General features: G+C 38.7%; 1 protein-coding gene across 12 annotated transcripts in view; it reads left to right on the top strand.

Moving 5' to 3' along the window:
• Nucleotides 1–26,165, top strand: part of LOC122118113 (ankyrin repeat and KH domain-containing protein 1) — a 141,658-nt gene that overhangs the window by 9,736 nt on the left and 105,757 nt on the right. For all 12 annotated transcript variants that reach the window (XM_042692017.1, XM_042692019.1, XM_042692007.1 and 9 more), the window contains exons 2-5: nucleotides 17,624–17,777; nucleotides 21,382–21,538; nucleotides 23,151–23,298; nucleotides 24,373–24,520. In XM_042692017.1, coding sequence (XP_042547951.1) covers nucleotides 17,624–17,777; nucleotides 21,382–21,538; nucleotides 23,151–23,298; nucleotides 24,373–24,520 — 607 coding nt within the window. The remainder of the gene's footprint in view (nucleotides 1–17,623; nucleotides 17,778–21,381; nucleotides 21,539–23,150; nucleotides 23,299–24,372; nucleotides 24,521–26,165) is intronic.

The following is a 26,165-nucleotide window of genomic DNA, read 5'->3' on the forward strand; positions in this document are numbered from 1 at the left end:
TTTCAAAAAGGAGGGGCTGGGAAGGTGGCTTAGTGGTAAAGCACTTGCCTTGCATGCATGAGGCCCTGGGTTCGATTCCTCAGCACCACATAAGCAAAAAGAAAAAAAAGCCAGATGTGGCACTGTGGCTCAAGTGGTAGAGCGCTAGCCTTGAGCTGAAGAGCTGAGGGACAGCGCCCAGGCCCAGAGTTCAGGCCCCATGACTGGACCCCCCCCCCCCAAAAAAAAAAGACATATTGGGTTTACTCTCAAAATTTTCCCTTTACTGCATTTCATAGGTGTTGTTTTCAATAGCAGATTAAAAATAGATAGATAGATATCCCACTGTATCCTAATGATTTGATACAAGTAATTTTGAAAAATATAAGAATACTTCTAGGGACAAGCCCTAGGAACCATTAAACAGAATAAGGGAATAGTTAATATTAAGTTGTGAAGGTGAGTTTCATGTATTCAATAATTTATAATGAGGAAAGGTAGTTTGAGACAAGGTTTTCATTTTTAAATTGTGGCAAAATACCATAATATACAAATTAATATTTTTCCGGGCACTGGTGGTTCATGCCTGTAAATTCTAGCTATTCAGGAGGCAGAGATCTGAGGATCACAATTTGAAGCCAGCTTGAGCAGGAAAATCTGTGAGACTCTTACCACCTATTAATAATCATCAGAAAACTGGAATTAGTTAGCACTGTGGCTCAAAGTAGTAGAGTGCTAGCCTTGAGAAAAAGAGCTCAGGGACAGTGCTCTGACCCCAAGTTCAAGCCCCAGGACTGACAAAAAAAATTATCATTTTAATCATTTTTACAAAATTTGGTAGTATTGGGGTTTGAACTTCGGGTTTCACACTTGCTAGGCAGGTACTTTACCTCTTTAACAAAAACTCCATTCCTTTTTTGCTTTAGTTATTTTTCAAATACGGTTTCAGATTTTGTAGGAATGAGCCTTAGGAATGAGAGTCTCTTCATTTCTACCTCTGATTTTGGCCTTCTGAGTAGCTAGGAGTGTAGACAGGAGTTGTACCAAGGCCCTTGTTCTGGTTTTTAAATTGTAGAATATATGTAAAAACATTTACCATTTTGACTTTTAAGAGTTTAGTGACACTACATGTTCACAAACCATCACCAACAGCCACCTCTACAACTTTATCTTTAAAAACTCCAATTCTGTGCCCATTAAACAATAATTCCCTATTCTCCCTGCCCCCAGCTCCTGGCAGTCACCATTCTATTGTCTGTGAATTTAATGACTTTACCTACCTCATATAATTGGAATAATGTAGTTATTTGTCCTTTCGTGACTGGCTTTACTCACTTAGCATAATATTTCTAAGGTTCATCCAGTTATGACAGAATATTATTTGTTTTTAAGTTAAAGAGTATCCCATTCTCTGCGTTTGTATGTATAACTATATAATGTTAATTTTTTTTTTTGTTTGGTCGGTTGTGGGGCTTGAATTCTGGGCCTGGGTCTGTCCCCCAGCTCTTCAGCTCAAGGCTGAGCACTACCACTTTGAGCCACAGTGCCACTTCCAGTTTTCTGGTGGGGTTTCCTGCCTGGGCTAGCTTTGAACTGCAGTCCTCAGATCTCAGCTTCCTGAGTAGCTAGGATTATAGGCGTGAGCCACTGGTACCTGGCTGTTAATGGGTTTTTAAAATAGGTACTTACAGATATTTTGTTTATCTGGTCATCCATTGATGGCCACTTACTTGGATAGCATCTTTCATTCACTTGGGTAGCTTTTTTTTTTTTTTTGAGATTTGAATGACTATTTATCCCAGGCTAGTCTTAAATTCAGAATTCTTTCTGTTCAGCCTTCCCAGTGCTAGGATTATAGCTTCAGGCCATCATATTGGTTCTTTGTGTCTAATGTAAGCAGTGCTGCTAAGAACATACGTGTACAAATATATCTATGAGATCTTGTATCCCTTTTTTTTGGTCATGGGGCCTGAACTCTGGGCCTGGGTGCTGTCCCTTAGCTCTTCAGCTCAAGGCTAGGACTTGAGCCTAAGCCCCACTTCCGGCTTTTTCTGCTTATGTGGTGCTGAGGAATGGAACTGAGGGCCTCATGCGTGCAAGGCACGCACTCTACCACTGAGCCACCTTCCCAGCCCCTATTCCATTCTTTTATATGTAACCGTAGGTGGATTGTTTGGGCTCTCTCTCGCCCTCTCTCTCTCTCTTCTTCTTCTTCTTTTTTTTTTTTTTTTTTGGTGCTGGTCTTCGGGCTTGAACTCTGGGCCTAGGGGCTGTTCCTGAGCTTTTGTGCTCAAGGCTTGTGCTCTATCACTCAAGCTACAGCTTTACTTCTGGCTATTTTGGTAGTTAATTGGAGATAGAATCTTATAGGCTTTACTACCAGGGCTGCCTTCAAACCACAATCCTCAGATCTTAGCTTCCTGAGTAGCTAGGATTACAGGCATGAGCCACCTTTGCCTGGCTTAGATGGGTTGTTTTGAGTATTTATAATTATACTGTCTTCTATAGCAGCTGTACTATTTTATCTTCCTACCAGCAGAACTAAATTTCTTCATATTCTAGTCAACATTTATTTATTTGCATATTATTATTACTACTATTTGCTTGCTAGGCCTGTGTGATACTGCTGAGCTATGCCTCCAGCCCTTTTTTTCCACTGGTTATTTTTAGGATAGAGTATTACTTCCTACCTAGGCATATGCTGGAGCCGGGATCTACATACTTTTAGGCTTCATGTTATCTCTGAGATCACAAGCATGTACTATCATGTCCAGCTTCTCTCTATGGAGCCCAAGCATTCAGAATTTTCTTCTTAGTCTGGCCTGGTACCAAGATCCTCCCATTTTCAGCCTCCCATGTAACTAAGCATGTTTCTAGTTATGGGTTGAGAAGGGGTCTAAAAGTTTTCTGTCCAAACTGGCCTTAAACTGCAATTCTCCCATTTTTAACCTCCCAAATAGGATTACAGGCATAAACTACTGGCATCTAGCTTTTTTTTTTTTTTTGTGGGTTGTGGGGCTTGAACTCTGGGCTTGGGCGCTGCCAGCCCCTGCGCTCTTCAGCAAAAGGCGAGTGCTCTACCGCTTGAGCCACAGCACCACTTCCGGTTTTAGAGTAGTTTATTGGAGATAAGAGTCTCACAGAGTTTCCTGCCTGGGCTGGCTTTGAACCTTGATCCTCCTGAGTAGTTAGGATTACAGGCGTGAGCCACTGGCACCCAGCTAGCTTTTTTTCTTTTTTTATAAAGTTCATCTTAATGAGTTTGAAGTGATATCTCACGTTTTTTATTTTTATTCCCTCATGACTAAAGATAAACATCTTTTATGTGCTTTATCTTTGAAGAAATGTCTTTAAATCCTTTGCACATTTTTTTGTTAGTGGTACTGAGGTTTGAACTCACGGCCTTGTGTTTTTTTTTTTTTTTTTTTTTGGCCTTGTGTTTTTTAAGCAAATGCTTTGCCACTTAAGACATGCCTAAATAGTTTTGCTGTTTAATTATGAATTCTTTTTGAATCTTAGACATTAACCCCTTGATTGGTGCTCCAAAGTGCTGGGATTACAGGCACTCATCACAATAACCTGGCAAAGCAATTCTAATGAAGTCTAATTAGTCTGCTTTGTCTTTTGTTTATACTTTTGGTATCCTATCCATAAAGTTGTTGTCCAATCTAGTGTTATAAAGCTTTTTGTCCAATGTTTTTTCTACCTGTTTTATACTTTTGCTCTTAAAGTTATGCCTTTGATTCATTTTGAGTTAATTTTTTATACATATAATTTCATGCTCTTGCCCTTGAGTGTCCAGTTTTCCCATCATTTTGAAGACTGTCATTTATTTACACACTGAATGGTCTTGGCACCCTGTCACTTTGTCAAAAGTCAATTGATATTATTTAGAGGTAGTTATTTCTGGAATCTGATTTGTTTTGTTGGTCTGTATCTTTATTTTTAATCTTTTTTGAGATAATGGGATTTGAACTCAGAGCTTCACATTTGCTATTTAGGCATTTTAACATTTGAACCTCACCTTCAATATGTCTGCCCTTATGTTAGTTTCAGTTACATCAGCTTTTTAGTATGTTTTGAAATTAGAAAGTGCTTTTCAGTTTGTTCTTTTTCAAGATTTTTAATTTCTTTAATTTGATGCTGATACTTTGGCTTGAATTTAAAACCTTACTCTGTCTCTTGGCTTTCCTCTACCACTTTAGTCATACCTCCACTTTTGGCTTTTTTGTGGTTAATTGGATTTAAGAGCCTCTTTTTTTACTCTGTTTGGCTTCAAACTCCATTCTCAGATCTCAGCCTCCTGAGTAGATAGGATTACAGGCATGAGCCACTGGTGCCCTATTTCAATATTGTTTTGCATCTGGGAGTCTGAGGCAGAAAGATCATGAGTTTGAGGCCAGCCTGGGTTCCATAGTCATATCCTGTCAACAAAAACAAAGGAAAAAGGAGATAAAATATTTTTGCTTTAAACAGTTATATGAGTCAAAATTTAACTTAAGGGGGGCTGGGAAGATGGCTCAGTGGTAGAGCGCTTGCCTTGCATGCATGAGGCCCTGGGTTCAATTCCTCAGCACCACATAAGCAAAAAGAAAAAAGCCGGAAGTGGTGCTGTGGCTCAAGAGATAGAGAGCTAGCCTTGAGCTGAAGAGCTGAGGGACAGCGCCCAGGCCCAGAGTTCAGGCCCCACGACCGGACCCAAAAAAAAAAAAATTCACTTAAGGTTATAAAATAAAAAAGATACAGTTAGCTAATGTTAACTTACTGAAGGAAAAAGTTTAATAATTTATTGTAGCCTAAGTGTGTACCAGGTATATAAAGTCCATAGCAGTGTATGGTAATGTCCTAGGCCTTCACATTTGCCTCATCATTTATTTACTGAATTATCCAGAGCAACTTCTGTTCTGAAAGCTCCATTTATGTTATGTGATGTATATAGGTGTACCATTTTATCTTTTGTTCCGTATTTTTCCTGTAATTTTTCTAAGTACGGTAAAAATACTATCATGTTACAATTCTAGTAGTATTCAGTTCAGTAATATGTTATGCAGGTTTGTAGCCTAAAAGCAATAGGCTACAATAGCTTCCATGTGTAGTAAGCTGTAGCATCTTCTGAGCTTATGTAAATACATTCTATCATGTTCACATGAAAGAAAATTTCCTGAGGTAGATTTCTCAGAATAAATACCCATTGTTATATCATATATGACTTTATGAAACATGTATATATGAAAAGTGAGTTAAGATAGAAAAACAGTAGATTTGTCTCTTCAGAGTCTCTTAAATTTTATATGAATTTTAGGATTGTTCTTTATATTTCTGTAACAAAATTTTGTTTAGATTTGTTAGACATTGGGTTGAACCGATTGATTGGGGTGAGAACAAGTTTTAATACAAATCCTGTGTAAGCTTGAATTTAACAATATTAAAAAGCATTTATAACAGAGATTGCTTGAGCCCTGTTGATTTTTCTCCCTGAAAATACTGAACCCAAATAACATATGTTTACTTTGAACAGATGATTTTTGAATATAATGCTTTTTCCCTCTGATTTGTCCTTATATTGGCTGAATTTTGTTTTGATGAGGATTCTTTTTGTTTTTGCAATGCTGGGGATCAAACTCAGGGTTTTATGCATGCTAAGTAGGTACTTTACTGCTGCATCCGCCTTGGATTCTGTGTGGGTGTGCACCAGTCCTGGAGCTTAAACTCAGGGCCTAGGCATTGTTCCTGTAGTTTTGTGCTCTAAGCTAGCTTTCTACCACTTGAGCTACAGCTCCACTTCCAATTTTTTTTTTTTAAATTCTTAGTATATTGATTGAATGCTAGAAAGAATACATTTTCTTTTTTATTTGATTAGAAATGAGTTCAGTTTTAGAAGCTAACTCAATATGCACTGAACCTAGATAGATGAACATAACAGTTCTTTTCTTTCCTTTTTCCTTTGAGACAAGGGCTTGCTAGGTACCCTAAGCTGGTCTCACACTGGCAATTCTCCTTTCTCCTGAATAGCTGGAGTTAAGGTATGTACCACTGTACCTGGCTCCATTCTCTCTTTTCATAAGAAAACATTATTTTCTGATCATTTGAAAGTAGGTTGCAGATGTTGTGCTTCTTTACCCCTAAATACTTCATTGTACTTTCTCTAAGAACAAAATGTTCTCTTACAGGACCATATATTTATCAAAACATGAAAATTATAAAGTTTTCTGAAGTATTTTCAAATTCTCAGTTTTTAAAATGAAAATTGTAGAAATTACTCTTTAAATATGCATTTGTTTTAAGTATACTCACAAGGTTGTTTGCCTATCACCACTATCTACTTAAAAAATTGTCATTACCCCCCAAAAGAAATCTGTACTCATTAGCAGTCATTTCCCATTCTCTCCTTTCTCTAGTTCCTGGGAATCACCAATCTACTTTCTGTCTTTCTGCGATTACCTGGTATGGCACATTAACAGAACAGTATAGTACATATTTTCTGTATGTGTGTGTGTGTGTGTGCGCGCGCGCGCGCGCGTGTGCGCGGTGTCCCTAACTCCTGGTACTCAGGATTGAATTAATTGCCTTGGGCTTGCTAAGCAATCACTCAATTATTATGCACCTAGTCCTTTTAGTTTGTTTTTCATATAGGGTATTGTGCTTTTGCCCAGGCAGCCCTAGTACCATGTATCCTCCTAGTAACTAGGATTAGAAGTGTGCACCAGTGTGCCTGAATAGGATGTGGTCTTTCTGTCTTCATGGTTTTACCTGGTTTGCACATACACAGAACAGTACCATTTATGCCCTTCTGTGTTTGACTTTTTTTAAACTTACACAGTATTTTCAAGGTTTCTACATATTGTATCATTCATCAATATTCCATTGGCATAATTATTTTGTGGGTATTAATGACACTTAGGTTAAATCAATATTTGGTCATTATGATTAATGTTATAGACCTTCATCTAGTATTAGCATATATTTTCACTTCCCTTGGGTATATGCTTAGTGTTATTGCTATGTTACATGGTAACTTTATGTTTAACTTTATAGGGAACTGCAACAGCTGTCCCATGTTACAGAAATATTGTCTTCTAAATCCTTACAATTTTAGCTCCTCTAATCTGCTTTGAGGCTTTGTTCTTGCTTTGTTTTGCCAGTCCTAGGGCTTGAACTCAGGGCCTGGGCTCTGTCCCTGAGACTGTCTCTGTGCTCAAGGCTAGGGCTCTACCACTTGAGCCACAGTACCACTTCTGGCTTTTTCTGTTTATGTGCTACTGAGGAATCAAACCTATGGTTTCATGCACCCTACCACTAATCTACCCAGGTTTTTGTTTTGTTTTTGGTGCTGGGCTTGGGCTTGAACTCAGGGCCTGGGCACTACCCCTGAAGTTTTGTGCTCTAGGATAGCACCCAACCACTTGAGCTACAGCTCCACTTCCAGATTTTTGGTGGTTAGTTCAGAGATAAGAGTCTCACAGACTTTCTTTCCTGAGCTGGCTTTGAACCATGATCCTCAAATCTTAGCCTCCTGAGTACATGTGTGATCCACTGGCACCTGGCTATAAATTGTAAGGTAGCAGTCCAACTTCTTTTGATAATACTTAGCCAGTTTTTGCCAGTATTTTTTGTTGTTGTTAAAACAACTACATATTGTGAAAAATCAGTTGACTATTACTGTAAAGTTTAATGTTTGGATTCTATTCTATCTCATTGTTCTATTTGTCTTTTTGTAGCTTTTAGTAGCAAGTTTTGAAATTGGAAAGTATTAAGTTCTCTGATTTATTTTCAGGATTGTTCTGTCTGTTCTGACTTATTAGATATATTCTCATTCTTTTTATCTGGTTTTTAGGAGATGTGAAATAGGGAGTATATATATTTGATATGTTACAGAATTTGTGATTACATATAAAGTAGTCTCTTCTTCTTCCACTCTACCAATAACTTTTTTTGCCTTTTTTTGAAGTAGTTCTTGAAGTTTCTGCTTTACTGTATATGCTAAAAATGACTGGTAAAAATTCATATTATTTAAATCTGAGGTTTACTATGCTTTCAGAAGATCAAATTGTCTTAGTTATTAGTGTTTGGATTTTTTTTCCCCTAAGTGTTTTCTCCCCAACAGAGCCTGGTGATACATGTTTGAGAGGGATAAAAAGAAGAGGGGAAATAGTTGGTTTGGATAGGTGTAGTCTGAGTACATCTAATGTGAACTATAGTTTCTAAGAAGAATATGTATAGAATTTCCATTTTTTTAGGACAGTAAGGCGTAAGATGGAACAAAATATAGAATATAGTAGAGTTTTATAGCTGTCATCTTCTAGCAACTAGTTATAAGGTTTAAAAACTTAAGTAACACACAATTTACCTGTCACACCAAGTTAGTCTTAATCATTTGTGTGATTAAATAACAGAAATAAATCTTTTATCACTGCCCAAATGATCCTAATTATGTTAAATTTTGACAATGAAAGCCTGCACCATTTTTAAAGTATCTATTTTACTTGAGACTTGACATGTCACAAAGAAAGATTCATTTACTTATTTTTCAGTTTGAAGAAACCATTATTTAAGGCTGTAACTAAGCTGATGGATTTGGCCTATTCCTATTCTCCCAACAGAATTTAGAATAATAATATAGTATCATAGGTACTTTATATTGTATGTTATCCCCTAGTTGCTGACCTGTTGAAATTGTTCACTCATTCTCTTCAGAAGAAAATAAGTTTAGTGACCTCTTCATGAATTCACATCTTAGTATTTATTATATGGTTGTAAATCTATAATCTCAGCACTTGGGAGGCTGTGGAAGGATGATCTTGAGTTCTAAGTCAGCCTAGGTAACATGGTGAGACCTTGTCTTTAAAAAATATGGTTGAAATCAATAAATGGGCAAAGGAGCATAAAAAAGACTTCTCAGAAGAAATAAGAATGATAAATAAACACATGAGGAAATGCTTGCATCCTTGGCCATAAAGGAAATGCAAATCAAAACAACTTTTGAGGTTCTATCTCACCCGTTTGATTGGCCAATATAGAGAATTCAAACAATAGCAAATGCTGGTAGGGAAGTGGGGAAAAAGGAACACTATTGCACTGTTGGTGGGAACGTAACCTAGTACAACCACTTTGGAAGATGTTTGGAGTTTCCTCAAAAACTAAACATAGAACTTCACTGACCCAGTCATGTAACTTTTGGGCATCTACCCAGATTACTAAAGGCAGTTGAGCATTCATGTTCATTGTACTATTCCCAATAGCCAAGTTATGAAAACACCCCAGATGCCCTATAACATGTGCACGTGTGTGTGTGTGCGCGCACACACACACACACACACACACACACAGAGTGAAATCTTACTTATCCATTAGAATAAGATAATGTCATTTTCAGGAAAGTGGATGGACCTAGAACAAATCATGCTAAATGAAGTAAGCCAAGCACAGAGAGACAAGTGGAGCATGTTTTTTCTCTCATGTTGTAGAAGCTAGATCTAAAATATTTCTGGACATGATAATCTATACTGGACTCTAGGCAGTCACACATAGACTAAAGGAGGATACCCTTAGGGGAGAAACACAAAGATGTAACTTCTCTGAATATTATTAAAATATTGTTTATTGAAACAAACCTCCAGGAAGTTGAAAGAATAGTGGCTTTTTTTTGTTAGTGTTGGTGTTGGTGATAGTGTTTGTTTTTGCTTTTTTCTTTTTTTAGGAGAAGTAAAGGGGGGAGACACAGAAAGGAAGGGAGGAAGGATGAACAAATGCAATCATGCCGTCTAGAATACATTATGTGGGAAATTACCTCTATAACTTGTGCGCAGGGATAAGAAGGGAAAACTGGGGGAAAGCAAAGGAAGGGATGACATTGTCCAGAAAAAGAGATAACCTCATTTTCTGACTTATGAAATGGCAACCCCTCTGTACAACACCTTAATAATAAAATTATAAAAGAAAAAAATGTGGTTGAGGGGTTGGATGTATGGCTCAAGTAGTAGAATGCCTACCTAGCAAGTGTAAGGCCCTAAGTTCAAACCTGATTATTGCCAAGGAAAAAGAAAAACACAGCACTGGTACTGGCACAAAACATAGATACTGGCACAAAAACAGGCCCAAAGATCAGTGGAACAGATTACAAGACTCAAAAATAAAGCTATATAATTACAATCATCCGATTTTGACAAGGGAGCTTAAAATATACACTGAAGAAAAGATAGCTTTCTTCAATAATTGGTGCTGGGAAAACTGGACATTCATATGTGTTGGGAAAACTGGACATTCATATGTGTTGGGAAAACTAAAATTGGATTCCTGTTTGTCATCATGCACCAATATCAATTCAAAGTGGCTCAGAGACTTCAACATCAAGATAGAAACCTTGAAACTACTGCAAGATAGAGTAGAAGAAACAGCTTATAGGCATGCAGGAACTTTTTGAAAAGAATCCAAGGGTACAGTAAATGGGAGAGAGACCTAACAAATGGAATTACATCAAATGGGATTACATCAAAATAAAAGTTTCTGCCTAGCAATGGACAGAACTATGTTCTGAATTAGAAAGATCTTTACCAGCAATACATTTGACAAAGGCCTACAATCTAAAATACACAGGAGCTCAAGAAATTAATCCCCCTAAAACTAATCAATAAATGGGTAAAAAAGCTAAAGAGAGAGTTCTCAGAAGAAGAAGTAAGAATGGCAAATAAACACACGAAATGCTTAACATCCCTGGATAAAGGAAATGCAAGTCAAAACAACATTGAGATTCCATTTCACTCCAGTTAAATTGGCCAACATCAAGAATTTGAGCAATAACAAATTCTGGTGGAGGAAGGATGTAGGGAAAAAGGAACCTTAATGGCACTGTTGGTGGGAATGTAAACTAGTACAACCATTCTGGATGGTGGTTTGGAGGTTCTTCAAAAAAACTAAACATAAGCTGGGTGCTTGTGGCTCATGCCTGAAATTCTAGCTATTCAAGAAGCTGAGATCTGAGAGGATCGAGGTTCAAAGTCAGGGCAGCAAAGTGTGAGACTCGTAACTCCAGCTAAGCACCAAAAAAGCCAGAAGTGGAGCTGTGGATCAAGTGGTAGAGCACTAGCTTTGAACAAAAAAGTTTAGAGACAGTGCTCAGGCCTGAGTTCAAGCCCCAACACTGATTTAAAAAAAAACAACAACAAAAAACTAAACATGGAACTTCTCAATGATCCAGCCATACCACTCTTGAGCATCTACCCAGAACATTATAAGACACTTGCACATCCATGTTTATAGCTGCACTATTCACAGTAGCTAAGTGATGGAAACAGCCCAGATGCCCTACAATAGATGAATGGATAAAAAAATGTGGAACAAGCCGGGTGCTGGTGGCTCATGCCTGTAATCCTAGCTACTCAGGAAGCTGAGATCTGAGGATCGCGGTTCAAAGCCAGCCCGGGCAGGAGAGACTGTGAGACTCCTATCTCCAATAAAACCACCAGAAAACCGGAAGTGGCGCTGTAGCTCAAGTGGTAGAGTACTCGCCTTGAGCTGAAGAGCTGAGGGACAGCGCCCAGGCCCAGAGTTCAAGCCCCACGACCGACCAAAAAAAAAAAAAAAGTGGGACATATACACAATGGAATTTTATTTGTCAATTAGAAACAGTAATATGCAGGGAAATGGATGGACCTAGAACAAATCATGTTAAGTAAGGCAAGCCAAGCTCAGAGAGACAAATGGTGCATGTTTTCTCTCATACGTGAAAGCTAAATCTAAAACACAACGGGACATGATAACTTATAAAAGCCTCTGTGCATGAACATATCAACACACTAAAGGAGGAGGAACCCAAAGGCATAATTCCTGAATATCAGAAATACTATATCTGGGGCTGGGAAGGTGGCTCATTGGTAGAGTGCTTGCCTTGCATGCCTGAGGCCCTGGGTTCGATTCCTTAGCACCACATAAGCAAAAAGAAAAAAGCCGGAAGTGGCGCTGTGGCTCAAGTGGTAGAGCGCTAGCCTTGAGCTGAAGAGCTGAGGGACAGTGCCCAGGCCCAGAGTTCAGGCCCCATGCCCGGACCTCCCCCCCAAAAAAAAATGAACTTCAGGAAGTACAAACATGTTTTTTTGTTGGTGTTGTTTGTTTTTGTTTTGTCTTTTTAAAGAGTAGAGGAGGCATGAAATGGAGTCATGAAAGATGAATAAAAGCAGTTATGGTATTCAATAAACACTGTAAAAAAAATGAACTATGGCCAGGTACTGGTGTCTCACTTCTGTAATCCTAAGGACTCAGGAGATCTGAGGATCATCAAGAGGTAGAGTGCTAGCCTTGAGGAAAAGAAGCTCAGGGACAGCACCTAAGCCCTGAGTTTAAGCCCCAGGACCAGCACAAAAATAAAATATAAAAGGCGCAACTTGTGAGCAGAGACAGGATGGGGAAATTCGAGGAAAGTGAAGGAAGGGGTGACATTGTGCAAGAATTGTACTCATACCTGACTTATGGAATTATAACCCCTGTGTATAATACCTTAAAATCACAATAAAGTTCTATTAAAAACAAAAATCTTTCAGAGGTTAGAGTCCTTGGTGTCGTATGTTTAAGAATTCTAATTTAGGGGAAAAAGGAAATCTGATTGATAGAGTGGGATTATATATTTAGATTCTATTTCTTGTTAAACTTTTTGCTAGGCTTTGAAATTGCAAAGGTATTTCTTGCCTTTTTTTTTTTTTTCCTGGTGGTAATTAGGGTTGAACTAGGTCTTGAGCTTGCTAGGCAGATACCCTATAACCCAAGCTTTTTTTGTTTTTGTTTTTATTTTTGTCGGTTGTGGGGCTTGAACTCCAGGCTTGGGCACTGTCCCTCAGCTCTTTAGCTCAAGCCTAGCACTCTACCACTTTGAGCCACAGCACCACTTCTGGGTTTTTCTACTTTATATGGTGCTGAGGAATTGAACCCATGCATGCAAGGCAAGCACTCTACCACTGAGCCACCTTCCCAGCCCAGCTTTTGTGTTCTTAAGTACATCTTTTCAGGAATATGAACATGTCAAGGAATAAGAAAATAAAGATAAACTATTGAAATTTATTTACTCTTCTAAAATTATACTGAGAGGGCCGGGGATGTGGTTTAGTGTAAAGTGCTTGCCTAGCATGCATGAAGCCCTGGGTTCCATTCCTCAGTAACTTATACACAGAAAAAGCCAGAAGTGGTACTGTGGCTCAAGTGATAGAGTGCTAGCCTTAAGCAAAAGCAGCTCAGGGACAGTGCCCAAGCCCTGAGTCCAAGCCCCAGTACTGGCAAACACACACACACACACACTACATTGAGAGTTACATCCATTGCATATTTTAATTACATCATCTAATTTACTTACGATTCAGTGGCAGTCTATGATACCACATTCAGTATATGGATCATTGTTCTGTATTAGTTGGATGGTCTTGATAAAGGTTGATGTTTGTATTATTTCAGGTGCTGGATGGTCTTTTAGAGGCCACGTTAGGGGGTTAATGATTTAGCATACATAGTCCTTCACATGAATTACAGTTCTATGTTCATTTTAGCAAAACCATCCTGCTCTGTTATGTTTTATAAATTTTCAAGAATGTCCTCCTTCAAGGCCTTTTGTAGTTCTGTCAGGAGCATTCTTCTCTTAGATATTCATGTGGCTTCCTCTTAAAATAATTTTTATTCTCTCCTTTTTTTTTTTCTTAGTCCTAGGGCATCAACTCAGGGCCTGGGTGCTGTCCCTCAGGGCTAGCACTCTACCACTTGAGCCACAGCGCCACTTCCGGTTTTCTGGTGGTTAATTGGAGATAAGAGGCTCACAGACTTTCCTACTCAGGCTGGCTTTGAACAGTGATCCTTAGATCTCAGCCTCCCAAGTAGCTAGGATTACAGGTGTGGACCATTAGCGCCCAGCTATGTTGTTACCTTTTTATAGTGTTATTCAAATCCGTCCCAATTTGTTCTTTTTAGGTATTATAATAAGTTATATCCTAAATATTTTATCAATTTTTTATTTATCTTGTGTGTGTGTGTGTATTTGTGTGTATGAGAGAGTGTGTGTGTATTGGTGCTGGAACTTGAACGTTGGGCATTGTGCTCAGCTTTTTTCAATCATGGTTGTCATTCTACCACTTGCTGTGCTTCCAACCCAGCCTTTTTGCTGATTAATTGGAGATAGAGTCTCTCTGACTTTTCTGCTGAAGTTGGCTTCAAACTTAATTCCTTGTCTGACTCTGAGGAATGTCTGAGTTGTTAGGATTACAGGGATGACCTTTACATTTTAATTTGATATAATATATACACCATAAAATTTAACTTTTTTTCGTCTGTCACGGAGCTTTAACTCAAATTCTGGGTGCTATCCCTAAGCTCTTTAACTCAAGGCTAGTGTTCTACCACTTTGAGCCACAGCTCCATTTCCAGTTTTCTGGTGGTTAATTGGAGATAAGAGTCTCATGGCAACTTTTCTGCCCTGGCTGGCTTTGCACCTGATCCTTAGATCTCAGCCTCCTGAGTAGCAAGGATTACAGAAGTAAGCCACCAGTGCCCAGCAAATTTAATTTAATTTTTTTAAATTTTTATTTTTTTACAGTCCTGGGGCTTGAACTTAGTGCCAGGGCACTGTCCCTGAGCTTCTTTTGCTCAAGGCTAGCATTCTACCACTTGAGCCACAGCACCACTTCTGGCTTTTTCTATGTATAAGTTACTGAGGAATGGAACCCAGGGCTTCATGTATGCTAGGCAAGCACTCTACCACTAAGTCACATTCCCAGCCCAAATTTAACATCCTTGAAGTTACATTTTAGCAGTTTTTATACTAGGTTATAGAGATGTATTAAATTCCAACATTTTCATCATTCCAAAAAGACTCATTAAAAGCATTCCCTTTTTCTCTTTCCCTACTCCCTGTCTATGGATTTGCCATGCTCCACATTTCATGTGATCTTTTAGTGTCAGGATCTTCCACCAAACATAAAATTTTCAGGATTCATTCATGCTGCAGTGTACATCAGCACTTAACTTATGGCAATAATATTACACTGTATGGATATTCTGTATTTTGTTTATCCATTTATCTGCTGACAGATATTTGAGTTTCCACTTTGGGAAATTGTGGATAATGCATGTATAAATATTTATGTCTAAGTTTTTATATGGATTTATGTTTTCTGCTTTTTTTTTTTTAATTGGTCGTGGGGCTTGAACTCTGGCCCTGGGCACTCTCCCTCAACTCTTCAGCTCAAGGCTAGCACTCTTACCACTTGAGCCACAGCGCCACTTCTGGTTGTCTGGTGGTCTATTAGAGATAAGAGTCTCACAGACTTCCCTGCGAGGGCTGGCTTTGAATCCCGATCCTCAGATCTCAGGCTCCTGAGTAGCTATGATTACAGGCGTGAGCCACTGGTGCCCGGCTGTTTTCTGCTCTTTTATGTATATATCTAAGAGCAGAATTACTTAGTCATATGAGAATTCTACATTTAACATTTGAATTGCCTAACTTTTCCGTGGTGACTAAATTACATAGATACATAGATACATACATTACTTATTTATTTATGTACTTACTTGGCGGTCGTGGGGTTTGAACTCAGGGCCTGGGTGATGTCCCTGAGGCTCTCTGTGCTCAAGCATAGTACTCTATCACTTGAGCCACAGAGCCACTTCTGGTATTCTGTAGGTTTATTGTAGATAAGAGTTTGGCTAGAGCTGGAAAGGTGGCTCAGTGGTAGAGTGCTTGCCTTGCATGCATGAGGCTCTGGGTTCGATTCTTCAGCACCACATAAGCAAAAAGAAAAAAAGCCTGAAGTGGCGCTGTGGCTTAAGTGGTAGAGCGCTAGCCTTGAGCTGAAGAGCTGAGGGACAGCACTCAGACTCAGAGTTCAGGCCCCACAACCGGACCCCTCCTCCCCAAAAAAAGAGTTTGGCTGGCTTTGAACCATGATCCTCAGATCTCAGCTTCCTGAGTAGCTAGAATTAAAAGATTGAGCCACTGGCACCTGCTTTCGCTTCCAGGTTTTGAGTGGTTAATTGGAGATAAGAGTCTCTCGGGGACTTTTCTGCCCAGGCTGGATTCAAATCATGATCCTTAGCTCTCAGTCTCCTGAATAGCTTTTAGGATTACAGATGTGAGGCATGGGCGCCTGGTTTAAATTATATTATTTGAGAGACCATTTGTCATTCATTTCTCAAATGCACTTCTAAGCCTTTTGTTGTTGTTGTTGGTAGTAGGGCTTGAACTCAGGGCCTAGGCACTGCCCTTGAGCTTTTTCCCTCAAAGCTAGTGCCACAGTGGAGCCACAGCTCCACTTAAGTTTTCTGGTGCTTAATAGGAGATAAGAGTCTCATTGCCTTCCCTGCCTGGGCTGGCTTCAAAGCATGATCCTTAGATCTCAGCCTCCTCAGTAGCTACAATTACAGGCATGAACCACTAGTGCCTGGCTTCTAAGCTATTTTTTATGTAATTCCCTTCTACTGGAAGTACTTTTACTGTCTTGTTTCTGTGCATCCTTCAAACCCTAATTCACACACTACTTTTCTTCTTAAAACAGTTCCTGCTACTATGAGCTCACAATCTTCCTGCTTTAGCCTCCTGAGTGCTTGGATTGCACTACCACACTTGTTTTCATGATGCTTTCTAAATGGTAGACTTTAGTAAATACTGGAGAAATGAATGGGAGAAAACTGAAAATCACTTGAATTTTACAGTTTTTACCTAGATATATAATTTTTAGAAAATACATCTAAATATGTTTAATACAGAATTTTCCCACTTGAATGATGGTTTTATCTATCCTAACTGGCAAGCAAGTAGTTAAACTTTGTGGTATTTAAAAAAATCTGTCTTCAGAAATATTAATTTTTGCTGGGCACATGGGAAAGTCCATGAGACTTTATTATTACTTTTTTTTGCCGGTCTTGGGGCTTGAACTCTGGGCCTGGGCCCTGTCCCTGGACTCCTTTTTGCTCAGTGCTACCACTCTACCACTTGTGCCATTTCCAGCTTTTTTTTTTTTTTCTTCTGTGATTAATTGGAGAGAAGTCTCCTTTCTTTCTCTCTTCTCTCTTCTACTCTTCTCTCCTTTTTCCCTTCCATGCCAGTGTTCGAACTCAGGAACTTGGGACTTGAGCTTCTAAACTTGCTCTCTTGGCTAATGTTTTACCACTTGAGCCATACTTCCAGCCCTGGTTAATTTTTGTTTGTTTCCACTTCTTGGAATTTATTTCAATAAGTATGGTCAGAAGTATGTAGGTATTATGCCTTTGTGTTCCTCCCCTGAGAGTATCCTGTTTTGGTTTCATTATGTGTGAATGCCTAGAGGCCTATATAATTTATCCTGTACTGGTGTTTTGCTGGTTATTTTGGAAATGGATATTTTTGGAAAATGATTTTCTATGTAGGCTGCCTTTGAGCTGAGATCCTCTAGATCTCAGCCTTATGAATCCTCTAGGATTACAAGTATGTGCCACAAGGCCCTGAGTTCAAACTCTTAACACCCCCAAAGGAAAAAAAACCCACCAAAATCCTATAACAAAGCCCTTTCCTGTAACTTTGTTTCTCTAATAATTTATCTGTTTTTTAAAGTTTCCAATTAAAAGTAATATCTTAAATTATAGGTTTAGTACTCATATTGCTGTCCTATTTATGGATATTTCATCTTTAATTCATAAATAGGTTGAATCATTTATTTTGGACCAAGAAGACTTGGATAATCCAGTGCTTAAAACAACATCAGAGATATTCTTATCAAGTACTGCAGAAGGAGCAGACTTACGTACTGTGGATCCAGAGACACAGGCACGACTAGAAGCATTGCTAGAAGCTGCAGGTACTCTATATTATTTGTCTATCTGTCTATCCATCCACCAATCGATCTATCTTATTTGTTTGAAGTCTAAATCACTTCATAGAATTATATAAGATTATCACAAAATTATACAATATTGTACAAAGCTTGCTATCTCTATAAAATTTACTTTTTGTTTCTTAAATAAAATGGTTGTGTGTGTGTGTGTGTGCGCGTGTGTGTGCACGTGCGTGTGCGCGCTGATACTGGGGCTTGAACTCAGGATCTGTGCACTGTCCCTTAGTTTTTTTGCTCACGTCTAGTGCATTAACATTTGAGCCATAACTCCATTTCCAGCTTTTAGGTGGTTAATTGGAGATAAGAGTCTCATAGAAGGGCTGGGAAGATGGCTCAGTGGTAGAGCGCTTGCCTTGCATGCCTGAGGCCCTGGGTTCGATTCCTCAGCACCACATAAGCAAAATGAAAAAAGCGGGAAGTGGCACTGTGGCTCAAGTAGTAGAGTGCTAGCCTTGAGCTGAAGAGCTGAGGGACAGCTCCAGGCCCAGAGTTCAAGGCCCCACAACCGGACCCAAAAACAAACAAACAAAAAGAGTCTCATAGACTTTCCTGACTGGGTATACTTTGAAACATGATCCTTAGATCCCATCCTACTGAATAGCTAGGATTATAGATGTGAGCCACCTGTACCTGGCTTGTATTGACTAGTTTTGAAATAGGATCTTTCTTCTTCCATTGTTGTGATTGGGGGTGTAATTTTCTTATTTTAGGCTTCCTGTGGGAGCTAATATAATAGATGTCCACCATTAAGCCCAGCTCTCAGTTGAGAATGGGGTTCCACCAACTTTTCTGTCTTGGCTGGCCTTGAACCATGATCCTCCCAATCTCAGCCTGCCAAGAAGCTAGGATTCTAGGTGTGAGCCCCTAATGCCCAACTAATGTTTGCATTTTATATTTTAAAAGCTCTTGGTTAAAAGTAATGAATAATTTCTGACCTCAACTCTAGAATTTTTATGATAGCAAAGATAACCAGTTGATAGTCAATTAGTTATTAAGGAAAACTTAAAATTACATCTATAATGAAATTGATTAAAATGTAATAGATAGGTCCAAGTGTGGTAGTATATAAAAATGTAAGAGATAGGGCCAGGTATAGTAACTTACGCCTATAATCAATTGTAGTTACTCAAAAGGCTGAGATTGGGAAGATTGTGATTTGAAGACAGCCTAGGCAAAAAGAACCCCCCTCCCCCCCTATTTTTGTTGGTCGTGGGGCCTGAACTCTGGGCCTGAGCACTGTCCCTCAGCTCTTCAGCTCAAGGCTAGCACTCTACCACTTGAGCCACAGCGCCACTTCCGACTTTTTTTTCTGCTTACGTGGTGCTGAAGAATCGAACCCAGGACCTCATGCATGCAAGGCAAGTGCTCTACCACCTTCTCAGCTCTTCTTCATGTGTTTTTATACCTATATTGTTAGAGAAAAATAATAAAACTTAAATAATGACTCTTCTGGGAAGTATTCAGACAATTGAATTTTAAGTTTTTGTATATTTTTATAGGTTAAACATTGTTATAATATTGTATCCAAAGAAATGATCAGATGATATACTTTAAAATAATATGTCCTGCCTGAGGTGTAGCTCAGGTAGTAAGGTGCCTGCTTAGCAAGCATGAGATTCTGAGTTCAAATCTTGGTGCTGTGAAAAAGCAATAAAGATAAAATAATATGTCCTTTCCAAAGACCCATGCAAGATAGTTACTGGATACTTTTTTCTGTGCTTCGATATTTTAGTTTGCCTTTTTATTTTGACATTGCATTGAGCCTATAACATTTTGGAAAAATTTTTAGATTGATGTTTGTGTTCAGTAGTAAACCTATAATTTAATTAACTCCTTCTAAAGGAATCTAGAATTTTTTTTTTTTTTGGGTCCGGTTGTGGGGCCTGAACTCTGGGCCTGGGCGCTGTCCCTCAGCTCTTCAACTCAAGGCTAGCGCTGTACCACTTGAGCCACAGCGCCACTTCTGGCTTTTTTCTTTTTGCTTATGTGGTGCTGAGGAATCAAATCCAGGGCCTCAGGCATGCAAGGCAAGCGCTCTACCACTGAGCCACCTTCCCAGCCCCGAATTTAGAGTTTTTAACACTATTTTATTTTATTTTTTGGACTGAGACTGGGACTTACACTCAGTACCTGATGCTTGTGCTCATTGGCTAGTTGTCTGCCAATTGAGCTATGCCTCCAATCCTGTTTATACTATTTTAATGTAAAATAAAGTTGAGCCTGTAATCCCAGCTCTGAGGTAGGAGGATTGAGTTGGAGACCAGCTAAACTATGTAGCAAAACCTTGTCTCAAAAAAAAAAATTGAGAGTATTTTTTCTTTAAAATTCTTTGAGATTCTTGGAAAAATTAAGAACTAAAGCCATATCAAGAACTTCAAGCTGGGCGCCAGTGGCTCATGCCTGTAATCCTAGCTACTCAGGAGGCTGAGATCTGAGGATCATGGTTCAAAGCCAGCCCAGGCAGGAAAGTCTGTGAGACTCTTATCTCCAATAAACCACTCAGAAAATTGGAAGTGGCACTGTGGCTCAAGTGGTAGAGCGCTAGCTTTGAGCTGAAGAGCTGAGGGACAGTGCCCAGGCCCAGAGTTCAAGACCCATGACCAACCAAAAAAAAAAAAAACCCAACAATTTGACAACTTTTTCAAGTGGCCATGGCAATATACATCTGTAATCCTAACAGTAAGGAGACAAAAAAGTAAGTTCAAGGCCTGTTTGTCTTCAGCAAACGAAATCAGTATGAAACTCCTTTCAAAATTATAGTTGTAAGTACATATCATAAAATAGCTAAAATAGCTAAAGCCACATGATCTGAAATAAGTAAATAATAAAGCCTTTTCATTGTCAAGGTTTACATATAGTCCTAAACTTTTCCCCTTATAGTGATACAGCTATATGTATATATTTGAGCATACATAATTGTGCTTTTTTTGTGTGTGCTTACACTATGGCTTGAACTCAGGGCCTGGAACTCTTTTTTTGCTTACAGCTGGTACTGTACCACATGAGCTTTGCCTACAGGTACAGCTTTTTCGAAGTTAGTTGGAGATGAGAACTTCTAAGTTTGTCTCTCCATGCTGGCTTCAAACCTCGACCCTCAGAACTTAATCTCCACAAAAGCTCAAGGACAGGTACCCATTCTCTGAGGTCAAGCCTCAGGACTGGCAAAAAAAGAAAGAAAAAGATACTTGACCAAAGGGAGAAAATGTTGGATTATCTTAATAAATTACAGAATATCTTCTTCATTACTATTGAGAGTAGTATATACAAATGTCTTATAGTAGAGATTTTATGGGATGACTACTTTTGTGTAAAATCATCAAATTAAGTCACATTTGGAATTAGGTAGATTATAACTTAATACAGCCATTGCGAAGATGGAAACACTAAAACATGAGTTGTTACACCATGGCTTTAACATTAGAGGCAGACTGAAATTATTATCTTCTGTTAATCTCATCTATGAGGACTGCCATTTTCTTGCTGTTGATAATAGTGTTTAAAAATGTAATTCAATTTGCATTTTTCATGCTTTTTCCCCCCTGTACCACCTGACTGATGCACACTGAAGGAATTGGCAAATTGTCAACTGCTGATGGGAAAGCTTTTGCAGATCCTGAGGTACTCCGGAGACTGACATCCTCAGTGAGCTGTGCACTGGATGAAGCTGCAGCTGCACTGACACGGATGAGAGCAGAAAACAGCCACAATGCAGGACAAGTGGACACGTATGTTTTTTTTATTACTTTGTAGGGTATTAAACATTTTCTTACACCAATTTTAGTTAAATATATCTTTTAGAAGAGCTTATAACCACTGGCTAGTTGCATATTAATATAGATATTAACATTTTAAATGGGTACATTAACATATAAATATTAAGTAGCTCCAATATTTTTATTCCTTTTTAAAAATATTTTTATTTCTTTTTTGTGGTACTAGGGATTAAACTCATGCTTGTTAGGCAAGCTTTCTAACACTTGAGTCTTGTCTGCAATCTGATATTTTATTTTATTCTATTCTATTTCTAGTACTATGCCTTGAACTCAGGGCCTGGGTGCTATTCCTTAGCTTTTTCATTCAATACTGGTGCTGTACCACTTGATCCACAGCTCCACTTCTAGGTTTTTGGTGGTTAATTGGAAATGAGACACATTTCTTGTTTGGGCTGGCTTTGCACCACTGATATCCTCAGATCGCAGCCTCCTGAGTAGCTATGATTGACTATAGGCATGATTCACAGGTGCCTGGCTGGTATTTCTGTTTTTGCAACGTTTTATACTGGAATGTACGAGAAACCCAAGTGGATTATGTCCTGGTTTCTACTTAATTGGGTTTTGTTGTACTATAGAGGTTGAGTGAAAGGTCTCATGCTTACAAAGCAGGGGCTTTTATCAATTGAGCCACACTTCCAGCCTCTTTTTGCTCTGATTATTTTTCACTTCAGTTTGTGCTTTTTGCCCAGGACCAGCCTTGGATGCAGATTCTCTTAACCTGTCTTCATAGCTGGTATTACAGGAGCATACCAGCACACTTGCCTTGTTTAGTTGAGATAAGGTCTTATTTATTTTGCCTGGGCAGGCGTCAAATCTTGGTGATCCTCTGAGTCTCTGTCTCCAAAGTAACTTTGATTATACCCCCTGGTTTCTACTTCCTAAAAAAGTTACTTATTTAATAGTTTATAGCTGTAAATTCCAAACTGAATGAGCAGCAATAAATGAAATGAGTTACTTTACAATAATCTAGTTGTTTGCTATTCAAGTATGATCCATGGCCAGTCAGTATCAGCACCAAATTAGGACTGTAGGGCTTGTTAGAAATACAAAATCTTGAGCCCTATTCCAGAATCTGAATCTGCATTTTAACAGGAAATTGTGTGTGACTTATATACACGTTAAATTGCAAGATTCACTGATATAATTTTATAGTGGAATTCTATTTTAGATTTTTCATCTTTGTTCTTACCAAATAAGATTTTAAGCAATAGGATCATATTCCAAAATGTCTTTGGCAATCATTACATCAGTACATTTAAAAACTTCTTCAAGGCCTGGCACCGGTGGCTCACTCCTGTAATTCTAGCTACTCAGGAAGCTGAGATCTGAGGATTGCAGTTCAAAACCAGCTCGGGCAAGGAAAGTCCATGAGACGCTTATCTCCAATAAACCACTCAGAAAATCGGAAGTGGTGCTGTGGTCAAGGCTAGCCTTGAGCTGAAGAGCTGAGAGACACCACCCAAGCCCAGAGTTCAAGTCCCAAGACTGACGTCATTTGATGTAGTTTCTTATAAGATCCAGTGGTTTTTCTGTATAGTTAATTGTTTTATGGTTTTGTTTGTAGTCGCAGTCTAGCAGAAGCTTGTTCAGATGGAGATGTGAATGCTGTTCGTAAATTGTTGGATGAAGGCAGAAGTGTAAATGAACATACAGAAGAAGGAGAAAGCCTGCTGTGTTTGGCCTGTTCAGCAGGCTATTATGAATTAGCACAAGTAAGCACAAATAATCTTTAGTGACTAATATTTTGGAAGTGTTTTGATGTTTTATTTAGTTTTGCTATTTAAAAGGGAATTGTAAGTAGAGGGTCTTCCTTTCCCCTTTCTCTTTTTGATAGTAGATAATATAGAAACAGTTCATTTTGTTACTTACGCATGCAGCTGGGCATGTTCATTTTTCTGCTGCTTACTCAAAGTTAACACTAATACATGAAAAACAGAAATAATCATACTTTACACTTCATTTAAAAATAATATATAATTAAGCTTGATGTGGTAGTACACACCTATAATCCCAGCAATCAAGAGACTGAGACAGAAAGATCAAATATCTAAGGCCATCCTCGGCTGTGTACTGATTTCCAGGCCAGGTTGGATTATATGAAAGACCCTGTTGAAAACTTAAAAAAGGGTGGGGATGGGATATAAGAAAAACATCAAAGGGCTGGAAAGGTGGCTCAGTGGTAGAGTGCTTGCTTTGCATGCATGAGGTCCTGGGTTTGATTCCTCAGCACCACATAAGCAAAAAGAAAAAAGCCGTAAGTGGCGCTGTGGATCAAGTGGTAGAGCGCTAACCTTGAGCTGAGAGCTGAGGGACAGCGCCCAGGCCCAGAGTTCAGGCCCCACGACCGGACTCCCCCTTCCCCCCCCCCCAAAAAAAAAAAAGAAAAACATCAAAAAACAAACTATAATGGGAAGTAAATGTTTATTTCCATTGCATTCAGATTATCCCAGTTATTTTAATTTTTTTCCTTATAACAATATTATAAAATATCCATTATTGCTGTTCTTTTGTTAGATAATTTTAAGCATAACACTTCTTTGACATGAACAGACACATTTTTATATGAGCTTGTTAGTGAGATCTTACTTTATTTCAAGATTAATATATAATGATTGTAAAATATAGCATCTAATTTGGTATTATAACTAGTGGTGATATTTTTTCCCTGTGATTACTTTTATTTTTCCTCATCCCTTTTATAAAAATATATCATCCCAGACTCAGAATTTTCTCTTAAAATACTGTTAATGGTAAGAGTTAACAATTTCTATGTGTATGTTTTAAAGGTATTGTTAGCCATGCATGCTAATGTTGAAGATCGAGGGAATAAAGGAGACATAACTCCCTTGATGGCAGCTTCCAGTGGAGGTTATTTAGATATTGTAAAATTATTACTTCTTCATGATGCAGATGTCAACTCTCAGTCTGCAACAGGTATGTAGAAAATGATATGTCAATTGAGGGAAAAATTTAATTGATATAACTTCAAGTAAAACTTTGACTTCTGAGGAAAAATAATATAAACCTACTGAATAAAAATAGCTTTTAGGTAGAATCTCTGGGTAAAATATAATTAATTTGGTATCTTTGATTTTCTTCCCCTTCTCTTTCCCTCCCCCCCTATTTGAATAATGCATAAAACATTTTAGATAAAGAAATACTGAAATTAGGCTGGGAATGTGGCTTAGTGGTAGAGTGCTTGCCTAGCATGCATGAAGCCCTGGGTTCAATTCCTCAGTACCACATAAACAGAAAAAGTCAGAAGTGGTGCTCTGCCTCAAGTAGTAGAATGCTAGCCTTGAGCAAAATAAGCTCAGGGACAGTGCCCAGACTCTGAGTCAAACCCCAGTACTGGCAAAAAAAAAAAAAAAGAAATACTGAAATTGGGGCTAGGAATGTGGCTTAGTGGTAGATTGTTTGCCTAGCATGCATGAAGTCCTGGGTTCAACTCCTCAGAACCACATAAAAAGAAAAAGCCAGAAGTAGTGCTATAGCTCAAGTGGTAGAGTACGAGCTTTGAGCAAAAGAAGCTCAGGGACAGTGCCTAGGTCCTGAGTTCAAGTCCCAGGACTGGCAAAAAAAAAAAAAAGAACTACTGAAATTAATGTTCAGACTGAAAAGTATTTGAGAAATCAAGGAAGTGTTTTATAATAGCCTGGTTATAATAAATGCTATCAGAATATCCCTTTTTCCACAAATATGTAATATATTAAGGAAATTAGAAAATTTTATGTTAGAAAGCATGTATTTGGTATTGAAGAATAATACAGACACATTTAAAGCTTGATAAATATTTTTAACTTAATTTTATCAGAATATATTTGCTGTCTGTTTTTATTTCTCAATTGGAGATGTATTAAGTATAGTCTTTTTTTGGTGCTGGTCCTGGAGTTTGAACTCAGGGCCTGAGTGTTGTGTGTGAGCTTCTTTTGCTCAAGGCTAGTGCTGTACCACTTTGAGCAACAGCTCCACTTCCAGTTTTTTTTGGTAGTTTAGTAGAGATCAGAGTCTCACAGCCTTTCTTGCCTGGGTTGGCTTCAAACCTCAATCCTCAGATTTCAGCCTCCTGAGGATAGGATCATAGGTATGAGCCCTTGGCATCCAGCTCAAGTATAATCTTTGTCTTGAAATAGGTTACCAGTTAGTCAGAGATAATAAAAAGTAACATTTATACAACACGATTTCACTAATATCTAAACAAAATGGTATATTGGGCACATATAGTAGTTCAGAGATAAAAAGGAGTTGATCTGGGTCTGGGAAGGTGGCTAAGTGGTAGAGCGCTTGCCTTGCATGCCTGAGGCCCTGGGTTCAATTCCTCAGCACCACATAAGCAAAAAGAAAAAAGCCGGAAGTGGCGCTGTGGCTCAAGTGGTAGAGCGCTAGCCTTGAGCTGAAGAACTGAGGGACAGAGCCCAGGCCCAGAGTTCAGGCCCACAAACGGACCCCCCCCCCAAAAAAAAAAAAAAAGGAGTTGATCTAAAGTATAGATAGATGAGAGCATAGGCACACAGAATGAGAGAGGAAAACCTATCTCTGTAATGTCAGTGGGAACTTTTGGCAAGGGGTGAACTTTGAA

This window comes from Dipodomys spectabilis, unplaced genomic scaffold (genome assembly GCF_019054845.1).
Source record: "Dipodomys spectabilis isolate Male_0828 unplaced genomic scaffold, ASM1905484v1 ptg000147l, whole genome shotgun sequence".
Lineage (NCBI taxonomy): Eukaryota > Metazoa > Chordata > Mammalia > Rodentia > Heteromyidae > Dipodomys > Dipodomys spectabilis.